The sequence below is a fragment of the Fonsecaea erecta genome (genome assembly GCF_001651985.1).
Source record: "Fonsecaea erecta strain CBS 125763 chromosome Unknown Scaff4, whole genome shotgun sequence".
In the NCBI taxonomy this organism is placed as follows: Eukaryota; Fungi; Ascomycota; class Eurotiomycetes; order Chaetothyriales; family Herpotrichiellaceae; genus Fonsecaea; species Fonsecaea erecta.
Genome location: NW_017387247.1, coordinates 1,745,478 through 1,760,373, shown reverse-complemented (window position 1 = coordinate 1,760,373; position 14,896 = coordinate 1,745,478). Strand labels below are relative to the sequence as shown.

The following is a 14,896-nucleotide window of genomic DNA, read 5'->3' as shown; positions in this document are numbered from 1 at the left end:
ATCATTCACAGTGAGAAGCCCATATGCATTGACCACAAGCAGTTTGAGAAATCTGTCGAACCGAACAGATGCACAGGATCGAGGACGAGTCCCAGGTCAGCTACCGACGATCTCAGTACATGAGCAGGGCATTTGGCATTGTCCTTTCCCGCCATTCTTTCCTCATTGCCACACCGAGTACAAAGGGGGTACGTGCCCTATGTTCACTCTCTACCCTGACTAGGTAGGTACATGTATGTCTACAGAAAAAAAATACCGCACGCCTTGTTGCAGCTGTCCGGAGGGGTTTGTATCACCACCCACTAATCAGTCCTTTTTCGCGCCGAAACCTTTTCTTCCTCTGCTACTGTCCGTCGCCCTGGTAGGGCGCATCAGGGGACGGAGTACGTACCCGTCTCCGTGTTACCAGGGCCTCTCGTCTCTCCTTCCGCTCAATCTACCTGGACATCTCTACCGGGCACCTACGGCTTCGTTGGCCTATTCTCCTACCCTCTGGTCCTCAGCCTCCGTCTCTTCGCGTCCATATCCGATTTCGACGAAGACGTGTTGCGATTGAAGGCCTCCTTTACTTCCGCCCTTCGGTGGGTGGGGGGTCCTGCAGGGTAGTTTCGGGTCATCATGCAAGCCGGGGTGGCCCCATTCTCTAGGTGTCTGTCGACTTGGAGGAATAAGCCGGAGAATTATTGCTAAAGTGAACAACCTTCCTTGAAATTTGTTTTGCTAAGAGCCGTTCTCGCCCTTCAATGACCCAAGAAACGGCCACAGCAGCTTTGCACCCGCCTCCCATGCTATCCACGCTGCCGACACTCGTGAGCTGTGAGACGCAGGGTTCGGGAAGGGCAACGACCTCGCGCCCTCGATGTGGCTTGCCGGCCCTTCTTCACTCTCTCAAGGCGCAGCGAACGCGGGCTCGTGATGGCTGGTCTGTCTCTTGTCAACCCCGACGGCGGCAAGTAGCAGGCTTCATGTTCGTCCGCCTTGTTGTGCCCATTTTGACAAATCCTGGCGGCGTGTGGCAAATCGGACACCCCCTTTGCTTGCCTGTTGCAGTCGAGTTTGTGCGTGCAAATAAAGTCTCAGCGGCACGCGGTGATGTAAACGTTGCTGGAAGTGTGCGTACACATCTCTCTTCCTGCCCGTTTCTTCACTCCCGACTTTCTCACTCACGACATTCGTCTCACCATGCACTTCACGAACGCGACAAGGAGCCAAAGGGCCGTGATTGTCGTCAACGGCATCATTCGCCTCATCCAAATGGGCGTCGGAGTCCTCACCATCGACCTCTATGAGCGGGAGAAGGGATATTGGTTGGCTGACGACATCTCAAGCAAGCTCGTAGGTCTTTTCCTCCATTCCTTCCTTCCTTCCTTCGTATATGAGAGAGAGCGAGAGAGGAAGCAATGTCGTGTGGCATGCTGAAAAGGCCGGGAAGGATCTGATCCGCTCTTATGCATGCAGACCTACGAGCTCGTGCTCGGCCCCTTCGCCGTCGTGACCGGCCTCATCTGCGCCATCGTTCCCCTCCAGATCTCCTACCGCCCCGTGGCCCTGGCGTGCCCGTGGGACCTGGTCATGTTCTTCATGTACTCAGCAGCATTCGGGTACATGCGCGCCATCGACGGCAAATTGGGGCACCAGCCCTTCCGCACCAAAGACCCGGATAACACCGAGCTGTTCTTCTCCCACGCGTCAGCTATGATGCACAAAGTCTGGGTGAATCTGGCGGGCATGGCCGTTTTCCTCACCAGTGGCGTCATGGGCGCTGTCTTGATCTGGATCGGAAGGAGAAACGGTCGCGGCACCAAACATAGCGCTGTTTGAATCCAGCGCTCAGAGGGTATGTGTTGACACTGGACAGGTCAGGGGAAAGCAGCAGAACGAGTCTTCGTGATTGGGTTTGGAAGACAAGACCTCCAGCACAAGACACTTGCAGTCATGGCGAAAACGGCGCTCAGCCTGAAGGGGTCCGTGTCCTGCAGGTTGGGGAGAGAGGTGTATTAGCTCGAACTCCTTCGTGGGAGAGTTTCTTCTCTGTTTTTCAACTTGTTCCTTGAAGAAATCAGGGTATATCTGAAACGTTGCTGTTCCTTGGAGTCCCAAGTTGTTGGAAATCGTAGCTTGAGCTTGATTGAACATCTCGATTCCATCCATATCTAATAGAGGGCAGCCACCCTAGTATACAAGATGTTTTAATCATACAAGTCATAAACAAAGTCATCATGAATGAGGACCGGCTAGACAGGGTCCACCGGACCGGTTCATTTACAGCAGCCACAGCCCGGCACCAGCGACGCCAAACACCACCGCTACCACCAGGCGGCACATGTTGTCACGCGCATCGATTATGCCCGCCCCAGAGCCGCTGCCTAGACTGACGCTCGCACTGGCACTCGGCTGTGAGCTGGCGACGGTGCTCGGCGGGGCGGTCGTGGTAGGTAGACCTGCCGTTGTCACGGTCGTTATGGTTGATGGTCCGGCGGGGGTTTCGCTGGTCGAATCGCTCGCAGTGGCCGACGCCGTTACAGTGGCGACAGTCATAGTAGTATTTGATACAAACGTCTGCGTAGAGCTAGAGCTAGAGCTGGGGATGGAAGATGTCATAAATGTGGTTTCGGAAGTTGTCGTTGATGACGATGATGATGTCGAAGTGGAAGTAGTGGTCGAGGTTGTGGACGTGGTCGACGTCGAGGTTGTGCTGCTTGGCGGCGGCTGCGAAGTGTTCTGGACCTCGAACCAGTTCGCTGCGACGGGTTGACCGATCCCAGCAGCGGCAGCTAACCCAGCCATATCGAAGCCGAGCCTGGCGTCCGAATCCGTGGAATCAAAGAACGACTCGAAAGACGACGGGATGTCAAAATTCTCGGGCTGCGGGTATAGCAGCAGCGTGTACCGATGTGCCTTGTCCCCGGCCGGCGGCGTTGGCGGCATATATGACACGGCGGGGGCGGAGGTAAAGTTCTGGGCGTCGCTCCCGAAGTCGGACAGCACTTCTGATGCTCCGCCTAGATTGGGTTGATACCATTGGAGAAACTGTACGCGTGTGTTGGCATCGTCCGAAGAGGCGGCATCCTGGTCGATCATGAAGATCATGAAATCCCGCGTTGAGGATGAATCCTTCGGTCCGTCCACCGTAGGAGCCGCGAGGACGTCTAGTATTGGGGCTCGATGTCAGACGACGTCCGAGCGAAGGGATAGATATGGATCCGATATGAACAATAGCAGAATAGAAAGCGACTCACCATCACGGGATATAAGCACACCTGCCGGATTGACACTGGTAGAGGAACTCTGGAAGTCGACCCGCAAATTCGTCGACACTTGTACAGGAAAGTCCGGTGCAGACTGAGCATTGGCAACCGTAGCCAGAACTAATAGCATAAAGGAGCGGTAGGCTTTCATGTTAATGAGCGACATGATGGCAAACACAGGGTTTTCAACAAGCAAGCCTGTATAGAGGGAATGGCAGACTGAGACAGAGACGCCCTCTCATGCATTCAGTAGGGTTTGGGGCCTTCATTATGTACTTCTCCTGGCCTCGAGTCCAGGTCGATCGATGGAGATCGCTAATGAATCACATGGAGATCTTTAGCGGTTTTATCAAGCGTATAAATAAAGTTGCCTCTCGAGACAGGCCCGTGTCAGAGTTCCAGGCTGGGCCACACAAGGCTCTGTTGCTTCGATTTGGCCGCCTCCAGATCGGACAAGGTTCAATGCCTCTCATTGAACAATTCCAGCGAGCCCTGTCAGTGATAGGAACGGTGATGTGCTTCGGCTTGACCGGTCGCCTCGTTGAAAATAGTCTCTTGAACAGCTGTAGGCTCGAGGACCGAATAAGGAGAGTGGTGGACACAGCCTTTGGCGAGACGCTCAAATGTCGGAGGTTGAAGCACATGGTGTTTCAGAATCTGGAGGCGAGATTGGCATCAGTTTCGGCCCCTGAGGCTCCATGAGGCGTTGATTGCTGTGCACCGCCACACCCTCATCTATCGTATCCAATCACGAGCAGCTTCAATGTAGACTCCGACTCGCAGGGTGATGAATCAGTCCAGTGCTCATTTTCATCAACTGTATGACGAATACTGAGAGAATAGAAGAGGAATACGCTACACGGTGCAGAGCAGTTAACAACACATCACCCAAAGGAGAATGGACTTTGGACAAGCGACAGGATAGAGTTTATATCGGAGTATAATCTCTATGACACCAGAGAACCGAGATACTCCAGAGTCGGTCTGCAACTGTAATGAGCTGGTCAGTTTGTACAGCTTTCAAAGGCGTTCGAGGACGCGATCAATAGCAGAGACAACGGGAATTCCTCGTTGGTGTCGTATGTCGAGTTCAGATCGTTCAAGGGAACGAAAGCACCGCCTTGAAAATGGAAGTACATGCTCTGAGAGACTGCACATTCCGCCACTGTATATAATCTCTGCAGGAAAGATGAGTAACGTATTCGTGTTAGGTTTTCCTGGGAAAACGAGGAGACTGCTGTCGCGGAAAGGCCAATGTCCATCCCAAGGACCTTTCGGGCACTTCCGAAAACGCGTTGCATGTTTCGGAGAGCAGCTGCTTTTGCAAAACCTCGCATTGGGACACACAGCGTATCGATGTAGAAGGGCACTGGGTGATTTTCTTTTGGCAGCAGTCGGTTGCTCAGACCTTGAAGATACTCCACTTGACACCTGGGCAAGCAGTTCTCTTCGCTGAATCCCAACCCATCAGACCTGAGATGTGAGTGGAGGCTAGGCATGGTGCATAGCGTGTACGTTGCCAATGCCGCACGTAAGCCCGCGGCTCATGGTGTGCCTGTGAAAGTGACCCTTGACAAATGTACGCGCATCAAAGCCGAATCTGAAGAAAGAGGCATGGATGTCCTGAAGAAGGCCGAGGCACTTCGACCGGGTGTCGGCTTGGCCGTGTTGACGACTTTTTTCCCTGGGAGACGCAGGAAGGACGAGGCAGATGCATGGGCCAACGCAAGGTTAACTCTCGACCTTCGGAGAAAAGCCTTCAAAAATGGTGAGTATCCGCTTCCTAGCCCATGGACCGTGCCAGAAGAAACCGCTACGGCTACCACTACGAATGCACAGAACTCTGTGGAGGGCTTCCGGGAACAGGCAGAGCCAGTAAGCATACGCCGGAGCTCTACTATCCCATCCCCCGCCATTTGATAGGGTTGCTATGCCGGGGGCAATATACAGGAATATATGGGAATGGTCGGCCGACATACTGAGATGAAGTTGGTCACTCAACCATCTCTGGATACAGACAATGGCGACGATGAGCAGGGACACAATGGAGATTGATATCCGTGGGCGATATAACCCAGAGCTACTCCAGAGATGACCTAAGAACCATATTGATCTCTGAAACATTCCTCCCGAAGAAGCCTTATCATACAATAAGTCCCGGAGGATTGATTCGTTTTGCATAAAGCAGCTGAGAATACGAACTTGGTTTGTGACGCTGAAGTATAGGGCGCCTCGGAGGAAATTCGATGTTGGCTATTTCATGACTCCCCCACTGGAAGGTCAAGCCATAGATAGTACATGTAGACAGCGACCTCATACTCAGTCCTGCCCCCAAAACCAAAGTACTGCGGCTTAAGATCGCCAAAGGCCAATTCCTCTTCATCGTATGCCTTCTCCCCGATTCCAAGAAAGAGGAGCTTCCCGCCTTGGAAATCGCCATCGCTACCGCCAGTCTTCTTAGTAAGATCCTGAACCAACTTCCACTCTCGCTGAAATTTCTCGACAAAATTTGGAAAGCTGGTGTCGTTCTCACCGGGGGTTGCGGTGCAAATCCAAATAGCCACGTTGTCCAGGTTCTGGTTGGCAGCAGGTTCCACTGTCAGGTCCACCTCGGGGTCGTTCTCTCCCCATACACGAACGCTATGGGAGACAACGTAGTCCCATCTAGGGTGATCTGGCCTGACTTCCCGGCACATGCCCTTTGCGAGATGCGCGTACAGATCGAATCGAGCCCAGCCTCGCCAGTCAGCGTGTAGCCAGAATGAGGTGATCTTTTCCAAGTTGGCATCGAGCCACTTTTTGATCTCTGGGATGATGTCGGGGACAGGTCGAGTGGTCATGGTCAATTGATCTGAAAGAGTGGTGCTCTGCTATGTGCGAAACGGGGACCTGATGGGAGAGAGGTGTCTGGAGACGAGGAGCGGGTGGTCTCTTGGGGAGCAGTACAATAGCCTTTATACTCATGAGGCATGTGGCTGAAATTCTGCAGCTGAACTTCGTGGAAGGTTGGATTAGCTTCCCAGCTGAAGTTCCACACCCCCAATCATCCGCGTTGTCCAGGAGGTCTAGACTTCAAGGAAAAGCTCTCGAGACGTCCCAAAACGACAACTTACATTGTGCTCAACGTGAGTCCAGGGCTGCACGCAGTGGAGGGGGGTGGCATTCAGCTGGTATTGGACATGGGAGGCTGGCGTCTCTGGACTCTGAAAAACCGTGGTGGCGGCCGCAGTGGCAGGATTTTGACATTCTTCCAAAGATACAGGGACGAATGTGAGACGGAGGGTGACTGCAGATAGTCGAAGGATACAAGAGGGGCAAGGCTGTGGTTGAGTTGTTGACAAGGCGCGAGCAGTTTCAGTATTATCTCATATTCGCATTAGTGACAGCCAAGCCGCTAGGAACTGTAGCCACTTGGCAAACAACCTTCGAGCAAGACAATGACTGTATCGAGGACCTCGTTCTCTATGTTCTATACTCTATACCGAGTACCGAGTACAACCTCGACACTCCTTCTCACCAACCCACTAACTCATGTGTCCACGCTTGCCGCCAAGATGATCGACTCCATAGTTGCACGTCACCCCCGAGAAGTTGGGGGCGAGCCCGGCGAGCGCCCGGCAGTAGCACTCAAGGAATTGCGTGGACAGACCTGTAGGGGTCTACATACTGGAACTCTGTCGCGAGGATGTACTCGGTCCTCGTGGTGCCTTTGACTGCGCCTCACATTTCACTACCGCAGGCTGTGAATGCTTCTCATGGGCACTTGTGCCTTGTCCGGAGTACTCGGACTGCTCCGTAACCGGTACTTTAATCAAACGCTTACTCCCCGCAACTCGGTCAACAGCGGTATCCGTTCATGCTCTTCGGCCATGTCTTAGCCTGACATTGGATCCGCCACGATAATTGACGTCAATACACATACCAAAGACAGATTACTCCGTACTGATATCTTTATCTGGGCTAGTTTCCGCGGCTTTTTGCTTACCCATATACATAGTTATGGTAGCTGATCGGGATATCAAGTTGCTGCAGCCTCCACCGCATAACCAAAAAGGGCAATGGGCTCCATGATGGTTGACGGACGCCTGTTTTCCCACGGGCTCAAAACTCTGCTCATTCTTGCTTCTCGACTGGAATTTCGAAGCCCTGCATAACGTGCCATCCCCGAGATGAGATCCGATCGCGTGTGGAGAAAGGCCACGTACCATCGTTGATTTAAATTAAATCAAAGCCTGCGAGGCCTAATATCTTCGCACAGCCTGGTTGCTAACTGGAAGCAGGTTGACCATCCAAGATCAATCGGATAGACGGCATATGAATCGTCAGCTTTGAGGTCCAGGCGACTGCCGGTGGTATCAAGCAATATATACTGGAGCTTGAACCTGCCCCCTGCACTCGCCCTCGTGCAGCGGCTACTGCAACAACTCTTCTCACAAGATGGCCATCACGTCGGTATGGCTCAGACAGCTTCTCTGCCTCGTCGTGGCAGCGTAAGTCCTATCACATCCCGAATTTAGCTCGAAGGGAAGCTGAAAAAGACTTCCAGAGTATCGGTCGATGCATACAAGTCTGTAGCCAGAAGGCAGTCGGGGGCAGTTCAATACCCGTCAGTATATCCCGATTTCGGTCACAAACAAATCTTTTTCTGCCCATCCACCGCTGCTCCGGGTCCCATTTCCCACCCTTGGTCACGGAATGAAGCTAGGTGGCACCTGTGTCCTGATTCATGAACAGCACCCAAAACTTTACGATGCCAGTCGACCATTTTCATAACGAATCTCGATATGAACCTCATACCAATGCTACATTTACACAGTTCTACTGGCTGGATACTACCAACTATGTTCCTGGGGGCCCGGTCATAATCCTTGCTATTGGAGAGGATTCAGAGTCGGGTGACTTTCAATGGCTGCAGAAAGGTCTTCTCCATGACATCGCCAACGCCACTGGAGGAGTTGCGGTTCTATGGGCCCAAAGGTGAGGGACGAGGCCATCGATGGAAGCTAGAGCTCCGGCTGATTTCAAAACAGGTACTATAGTGGCGGCAACATTGTACCCCCAAGTCAGCCTTATACCACCGAAAACCTTCGCTTTCACAGCACCGAACAAGCGATGGCCGACCTCGCCTACTTTGCCCAAAGAGTGAGTTTCCCAGGGCTCGAAGATCGGAACCTCACGGCCGCTACGACCCCTTGGATAATACTTGGCGGGTCTTATGGTGGAGTTATTTCTGCCTTTACTCGTATTCAGTACCCCGATATCTTTTGGGGCGGATTGTCGTCTTCCGGAATCTCTGTCGCCATCGCGGACGATTGGCAATACTACGACGTCGTACGACGGTACGGACCCCCGGAATGCATCAAGAGACAGCAACAACTCACGAATCTAATGGATAATATCTACGAGAGTGGTAACAAGACGGCGCTGTCTGAGCTCTACGCGGCCTTTAATGTGTCGGACACCACAAAATATCCTGATCTGGCAAATCTTCTTAGTGGTCTATTGGGTCCCTGGGACCAATCTTGGAATTACCCGCCATATCCTCTGACTGGTGAGTACATAAGCGTCCATATAACAGATTGGTGCTAGCACTGACGGGCATTCTCCTCTGCATAGGCCCGGGTTCGTACTGCGACTTCATCACTTCTCAAACCAATGCGACTGTGTCTGAAGCCGCCCTTCAGACCGCGGTACATTCTTTGCTTGTGTACGCCAACAAGACTGCTACTCCTAACGTCACGGACCTCTACTACCCTCTCCTGAACCTGTTCCTGTATGTGCAAACTCAGTACGACTTCTGTTCAGGCAAGTCGGTGGCCGAGTGCGAGTTCCTGGGTGACCCGGATCCGTTTGGGTGGCTCGAGTGCACAGAGTACGGAGGGTTTGCAACTGGATACACCCCAGGCACACCGGGTCGCCCTGATGCCCTGCCCTTGGTCTCCCGCACAATGACTCTAGAATACAATCTCGACCTCTGTCACTCTACCTACAACATCACATACGATCCACAGCTTGAGCGGTTCAACAAATATGGCGGGTTCAATATGTCCTATCCTCGCCTGGCTCTTTCGACCGGCCAACTCGATTACTATCGACCGCAGACGCCCCTGGCGGAATTCCTCGAGGACGGAAGCCCCAATCCGCGCCTCAAGAGTAATGGCACGAGCAGCGACCCGGAAATCGTGATCCAGGGCGGCTACCACGAATGGGACTTTCCGGGCCTGCTGCCCAACGAGACGGACTACCAGATGCCGGCGGTAGCGCGCAGTGCGCAAATCAGAGAGGTTGAGGCCGTGAAGCTGTGGTTGCAGGCCTGGAATCAGACGCACGCGGCTTGAGGGGCAAAAGCAAACGACGGATTTCCAGGTCGTATTTTTCTCTCTTTTCTTTCTTTTCCAGCCGCCCTCACGTTACGAGCTGCTGCCCAGGTTTCACTTGCATTAGGGTTCACTCGCGTCTGGTAGGAGCATGTGGTTGGGCTGTCCAGCCATTGTATTGTGTGTTATTCTTACAAAGTTGAAGGATGACGATCGGGTGCCTGTAGCCAAAGCGTCACCAGGTATAATTTCTATTTGACTCGATTCTTTCCTCTCCCTCCTTATTGTCCATGACGCTCACTGTCCATCCTAAACCTGCCACTCCAAGAGATGCCAGAGCAGAATCTACCAAAGCGACCACCAGGGCCACATGGAGTAGCGGGACGTCTTTGTTTGCAAGCATCTCCAGCGCCCTCCAGACACTTTCTTGTCATGCTCGCTGAGTGGTATGAGGTTCCTGCCTCGATTATGCTTCTCTATAGCCTTGAAGCGTTCACTCATCTGAAATTTCCTTGGGCTAGTGCTCCACAGGGGCTCAATGCTGTGCCTTGTCCTGAGAACGGAAGGGATAAAAGAGGCTAAGGTAAACCCTGACCTTTAGCGTCATTTTCGGATCAATTTTACAGGGTTGGGCGGTCCCTTCATCCGAGCTCAAATCTTGAACCTCTTTCTTGTGCCATAACATGCGGGTAAGGGCAAGAAGAATTTGGACGACGCCTTGTGTAGGCAGAAGCCATTATGTGTCGAGCAGGGAAGGGAAAGGTGGTGGCGTGGGTGGGGGATGGGCTCGATTTACCTTCCCCTTTCTAGTACCCGCCAAGACAGGCTGGCGGCAATGACGATTATTAGACATGGTCTTCACAAGATGTTGACAGCCTTGAGGCAACAGAGAGATACGCACAGTACTCTGTCCACTTGTTCAATTCTCACACCACCGCGCCCTCGTCCTCAGATCAAAATGGTATGTCTAGGTGCTCCTTCTCTCAACAGGTCGCTAACACATCTCAGTCTCTCTCCGACTCCAAAAAGCGCCTGGCGCTGTCGATAATAGACTTCCTGTCCACCTCGCTCAAAGATGGCACTCTCACTGCAGATGACGCCGACAACATTGAAATTGCCAGCAACTGTATCGCAGAGGCCTTCAAAGTCGACCCGTCCAACAAGGCAGCCGTGTCAGAAGCCGTCGGCTCTCAGTCCTTGCTCAACATCTTCTCGGTCTACGAGAAACTGCAAGGAAAAGCTCCTCCGGCAGGAACCCAAGCCCCTCCTCCGCAGCCATCGGCGCCGCCGGCCATAAACCCAGAGGCAGAGAAGCTCAAGAGTGCCGGCAATGCAGCCATGCAACAGAAAGATTACAAGACGGCGATCGAAAAATACACCCAAGCCATCTCGTACGCTCCTACAAATCCCATCTACCTTTCCAACCGTGCCGCAGCATATTCTGCGAGTGGGGATCATGCTTCCGCTGTCAAAGACGCCGAACTCGCCGTTGCCGCAGACCCCAAGTATACCAAAGCTTGGTCGAGATTAGGACTGGCGAGATTCGCCATGGGCGACGCCAAAGGAAGTGTTGAGGCTTACCAGCAGGGCATCGACTTCGAAGGAAATGGAGGCAGTGAAGCCATGAGAAAAGGACTGGAGACGGCAAAGAAGGAGTTGGCTCGGATGGAAGCAGAAGAACAGAAGATACCTGAAGATGAGGTGGACGACGCTGCGGGCGAGACACGTGGCGGAGGCGGAATGCCGGATCTGGCCAGCCTGGCGGGAATGTTCGGTGGTGGTGGTCGTGGTGGAGGTGGTATGCCTGACCTGTCCAGCATCATGAGCAATCCTATGTTCGCCTCCATGGCACAGAACATCATGCGCAATCCGGAGGCTCTGAACGGAATCATGAGCAACCCGACCATCCAGAACATGATGAACAATCGCCGAGAGGGCCAAGGTGGTATGCCCGACATGAGCCAAATCCAACAAATGATGCAAGATCCCCAGCTCGCCAACCTGTGAGTGCCGGCCCCGGAGACTTGCTGAAGACTTTTGCTAACAGCTGCAGTGCACAACAATTCATGGGTGGAGGTGCCGGCGGTGCCGGTGCTGGTGCTGGGCGAGGTGGGCAACGATGAACGGATGGAAGATGAGCTACGCTGTGAATAGGTAATACGAAGATATGATACACCCAGCACGACCACAATAGGCATGTCGATACAAATGTGACTGTTTCAGAGATCACTCGTTCCGTCTTACGCTGGGTCTGCTTCGATCGCACATTTATTTTCCTCTTCTAAGCGCCCAGTGGAGCTCTACTGACTGTTGTGTTCAACACCCTTCCTCGGCGCTTCACCGGATCCAGTCCAGCCTAGATCTGGTGGGATCTATCACAACGTGAGGACGTTGGACTTCGGCCGAATCGCTGCACCACCCAAGATATCTTGCATGAAGCTAACGTACCAGACCAATACCACATCCGATGTGCTGGCATGGATGCACTGCAACGCAATAGGGCATCAGCCCCTCTTCGGCAGAAGTACATGAGGTGTGTACATATTTACGTGGTGATCAGGGTCGTGGGTGTTCTACGAATCCTCTCTCTTCCCTCTCAGCGTGTCGGGTTTCTTATCCGGGTTTCCCTGAATCCAACCTGACCAATCGTGGTCGCATTTTTCCTTTTCAGCGCCTCCGCATGGCTTCTATCGCTGGCAAAGTATTTGCCCTGACAGGTGCGAGCTCGGGTCTCGGATTAGCGACATGCTGCCGGCTTGCCAGGCTCAAAGCCAGAGCCGTCTCCGTTGGCGACGTCAACCCCAGCTTCTTTGACAGCGCGAGGAAGAAGCTACAGGCCATCAACCCCGAGATGCAGGTATCTATGACAAAAGTCGACGTTACTTCGAGCCTGGATGTCAACGCCTGGATCAAGGACACGGTCCACACATTTGACGGGCTCGACGGAGCCGTGAATTGCGCGGGAGTCATCAACATGTCGGCAAACCAACAGACGCCACTGTTCTTGAACGAAACGGACGAAACATGGAATCGCGTGGTGAACGTGAACCTCACGGGGATCTTGTACAGCATGAGGGCGCAAGTGACGGCGATGATGGCGTTGCCCAAGTCGCCACGCAGCATCGTCAACATTGCCAGTGCGGCCAGTCTGTTCCACGATCCGACCATTTTGTCATATTGTGTGACGAAGCACGCCGTGGCATGCTTGACGACGACCGTGTCGAAGGAATTGGGGCCGTTGGGGATTAGGTTAAATGCCGTCTCTCCCAGTGAGCTGCTGTCTTACGATCTGTCTCGAGGTTCCACTTGCTAACAAGTGTTCTCAGGCGCCACGAAGACGGGAATGGCATTATCCTGGTACAAGGACGAAGAAGAAGCCGAGGCAGATATGGCGAGGCGTGGAGTGATATTGCTTGACCCGGAGAGAGTCGCCGAGACGATAACGTGGCTGCTGAGCGAGGATTCGGCAGCAATCAACGGCATCAATATTCCTGTCGGAGCGAGTGCCTCATAGTTATTGATCCATGCAGTCGTTGTACATATGTACCTACCTACATAGTCGACACGGGGCAGTGTGGGTGAAAGAGAAACGGGCGTGAGCATGGTGGGAGACAGAAGAAAGAAGGATGCCACCGTTGCCCTTCTCCCCGCCACCCGCCCGCCTCGCCTCTGTCCCACCGAACCACCCACGACCATGTGCCAGAGCCACTTTCGTCGTTTTCTTCTACCCTCATCCATGTCCCTCCCTCCGGCTAGCCAAACTAACTTCCTCGGGTTGACATCACACTGCAGCTGTTCGACGGACTTTGACTTCAACGCTCCTTCGCACGCTTTCATGCAAGGCATTTTGTCGCCCGCCCGGTGTTCGCACCTGCGCCGTTGATTGGCCTCTGCGCCCAAACCCAAGAAAATCCTACGCCAACTCGTTGCCCCTCCGTGCCCTCCAAGTTCTCGAGCAATCACCGTGCTGATAAGACATACTGTACCTTCCCCCTCCTCTCTTCGAGTTGTCCTGTGTTCCCGGATTTCTGCTCCAGCAGCGGGTCCCATGGCGGGGTCGATGCTTTTTCTACCCATCGCAACTACACTGCGGCAAAAAGGGAGCTGCGAGGAAGCTCGCCCGTCGAGCTTGGAGCTCGAAGCTTGGGAGCTTGGGAGCTTGGGAGCTCTAGAAAGCTCTTCCCGGAAAAAGTTTCTCAGCTGAAGCTCGCGGGACTACGTAACTCCCAAGTCATGGCACCCAGCTGCGAGCTCCCATCTATGAAAAAGGTGGGCATGGGTTGATTGTCTCCAATCCCTTCCTGATTGTCATTTCTCTTTCCAATTCCCCTACTTTACCTCTGCGGCCGCCTCTGCCTCGATCTGAGTCCATCTACTCTTCGGTCCGATTCGCTCGCTATCTGCTGGCCGCTGATGGGAACAATGCTGTGGCCCCTCCTCACATTCGTCGGACTTCTTCTGGGACAAGGCTTGGCCTAGTGAGCAGCTCCCCTCTTTCTCCTCCCGCTGCTGATCGTGTAGCACCTAACGCGTGTGCAGCGACTCAGGATACTGGACACCGACAACCACATCATATTGGTCGTACTGGACACCTTCGACGACCTATGTAACGTGCTACACGCAAGAAAACGTCATCGTCACTGTCACGTCGGTGCTGCCCTGCCCTGTCACCTCGACGATCGTGTACTGGGAATGCTGCGACCAATGCGAAAACAACTGCTACAATCCCCCGACGTCATATCAGCCGACCCCATGGGTTGGTACCACGACGGTCACTTCGTACACAACCACCACTCCGGCGGCTCAGGCGGTGCAGACAATTACCAGTAACGGATTGGTGATTGTGATGGTGGACTCAACTGCGGTATCTCAAACGGCGACACCCAGTGTCGTCTACGAAGTTAGCAGTGAAGCAGGGCCGCTGCAAGAAGGCGTTCTATCGATATTTTTGCCGATGGGAATATTTTTGGCAGCCATTGCGACGATCATGATAATGTTATAATAATAATGCCTCGGAGGTCATATAGTGCTGGTCATTATCTATTACTGGGTAATTTCTGCGCCAGAAGAATCCACCATAATTAATATCTTGTATATAGTTGATGCGGCGGGTCTACGACTTTGATGAACAGATCTGATGAGAGAGAGAGATATATATATATATAGATTATATCATCCACGAACTGTGCTTCGTCCATTACAATTTTCGTTCAGGAAAGGGAGCGCGGCCGCTTTACTCGGGCACGTGGCGGAGTATCGGAGGCACCCGGCCGAGCACGGAAGAGCATCGAGGGAGCTACGGTAGATCTAGCTAGTATAAATAAGTAGACT

The 14,896-nt window shown here is 53.2% G+C and overlaps 7 protein-coding genes across 7 annotated transcripts; 5 read left to right on the top strand and 2 right to left on the bottom strand.

Annotated features, from left to right (window-relative positions):
- Nucleotides 1-1,182: 1,182 nt before the first annotated feature.
- On the top strand, nucleotides 1,183-1,821 carry AYL99_05397 (hypothetical protein; the record flags this gene model as incomplete). The annotated part of the gene is made up of 2 exons (XM_018836909.1): nucleotides 1,183-1,335; nucleotides 1,459-1,821. The coding sequence occupies 2 exons, from the start codon at nucleotides 1,183-1,185 to the stop codon at nucleotides 1,819-1,821; spliced, it is 516 nt and encodes a 171-aa protein (XP_018693762.1).
- A 441-nt stretch (nucleotides 1,822-2,262) lies between these two features.
- AYL99_05396 (hypothetical protein) lies at nucleotides 2,263-3,414 on the bottom strand (the record flags this gene model as incomplete). Its single annotated transcript, XM_018836908.1, has 2 exons — nucleotides 2,263-3,149; nucleotides 3,240-3,414. The coding sequence occupies 2 exons, from the start codon at nucleotides 3,412-3,414 to the stop codon at nucleotides 2,263-2,265; spliced, it is 1,062 nt and encodes a 353-aa protein (XP_018693761.1).
- Nucleotides 3,415-4,745: 1,331 nt separating this feature from the next.
- On the top strand, nucleotides 4,746-5,168 carry AYL99_05395 (hypothetical protein; the record flags this gene model as incomplete). Its single annotated transcript, XM_018836907.1, has 1 exon — nucleotides 4,746-5,168. The coding sequence occupies one exon, from the start codon at nucleotides 4,746-4,748 to the stop codon at nucleotides 5,166-5,168; it is 423 nt and encodes a 140-aa protein (XP_018693760.1).
- A 338-nt stretch (nucleotides 5,169-5,506) lies between these two features.
- Nucleotides 5,507-6,088, bottom strand: AYL99_05394 (hypothetical protein; the record flags this gene model as incomplete). The annotated part of the gene is made up of 1 exon (XM_018836906.1): nucleotides 5,507-6,088. One exon carries the CDS (start codon nucleotides 6,086-6,088, stop codon nucleotides 5,507-5,509), a length of 582 nt encoding a protein of 193 aa, XP_018693759.1.
- A 1,910-nt stretch (nucleotides 6,089-7,998) lies between these two features.
- Nucleotides 7,999-9,586, top strand: AYL99_05393 (hypothetical protein; the record flags this gene model as incomplete). Its single annotated transcript, XM_018836905.1, has 3 exons — nucleotides 7,999-8,225; nucleotides 8,279-8,799; nucleotides 8,865-9,586. The coding sequence occupies 3 exons, from the start codon at nucleotides 7,999-8,001 to the stop codon at nucleotides 9,584-9,586; spliced, it is 1,470 nt and encodes a 489-aa protein (XP_018693758.1).
- Nucleotides 9,587-10,523: 937 nt separating this feature from the next.
- AYL99_05392 (hypothetical protein) lies at nucleotides 10,524-11,688 on the top strand (the record flags this gene model as incomplete). The annotated part of the gene is made up of 3 exons (XM_018836904.1): nucleotides 10,524-10,526; nucleotides 10,574-11,568; nucleotides 11,619-11,688. 3 exons carry the CDS (start codon nucleotides 10,524-10,526, stop codon nucleotides 11,686-11,688), a joined length of 1,068 nt encoding a protein of 355 aa, XP_018693757.1.
- Nucleotides 11,689-12,245: 557 nt separating this feature from the next.
- On the top strand, nucleotides 12,246-14,567 carry AYL99_05391 (hypothetical protein; the record flags this gene model as incomplete). The annotated part of the gene is made up of 3 exons (XM_018836903.1): nucleotides 12,246-12,834; nucleotides 12,892-13,078; nucleotides 14,105-14,567. 3 exons carry the CDS (start codon nucleotides 12,246-12,248, stop codon nucleotides 14,565-14,567), a joined length of 1,239 nt encoding a protein of 412 aa, XP_018693756.1.
- Nucleotides 14,568-14,896: the final 329 nt, after the last annotated feature.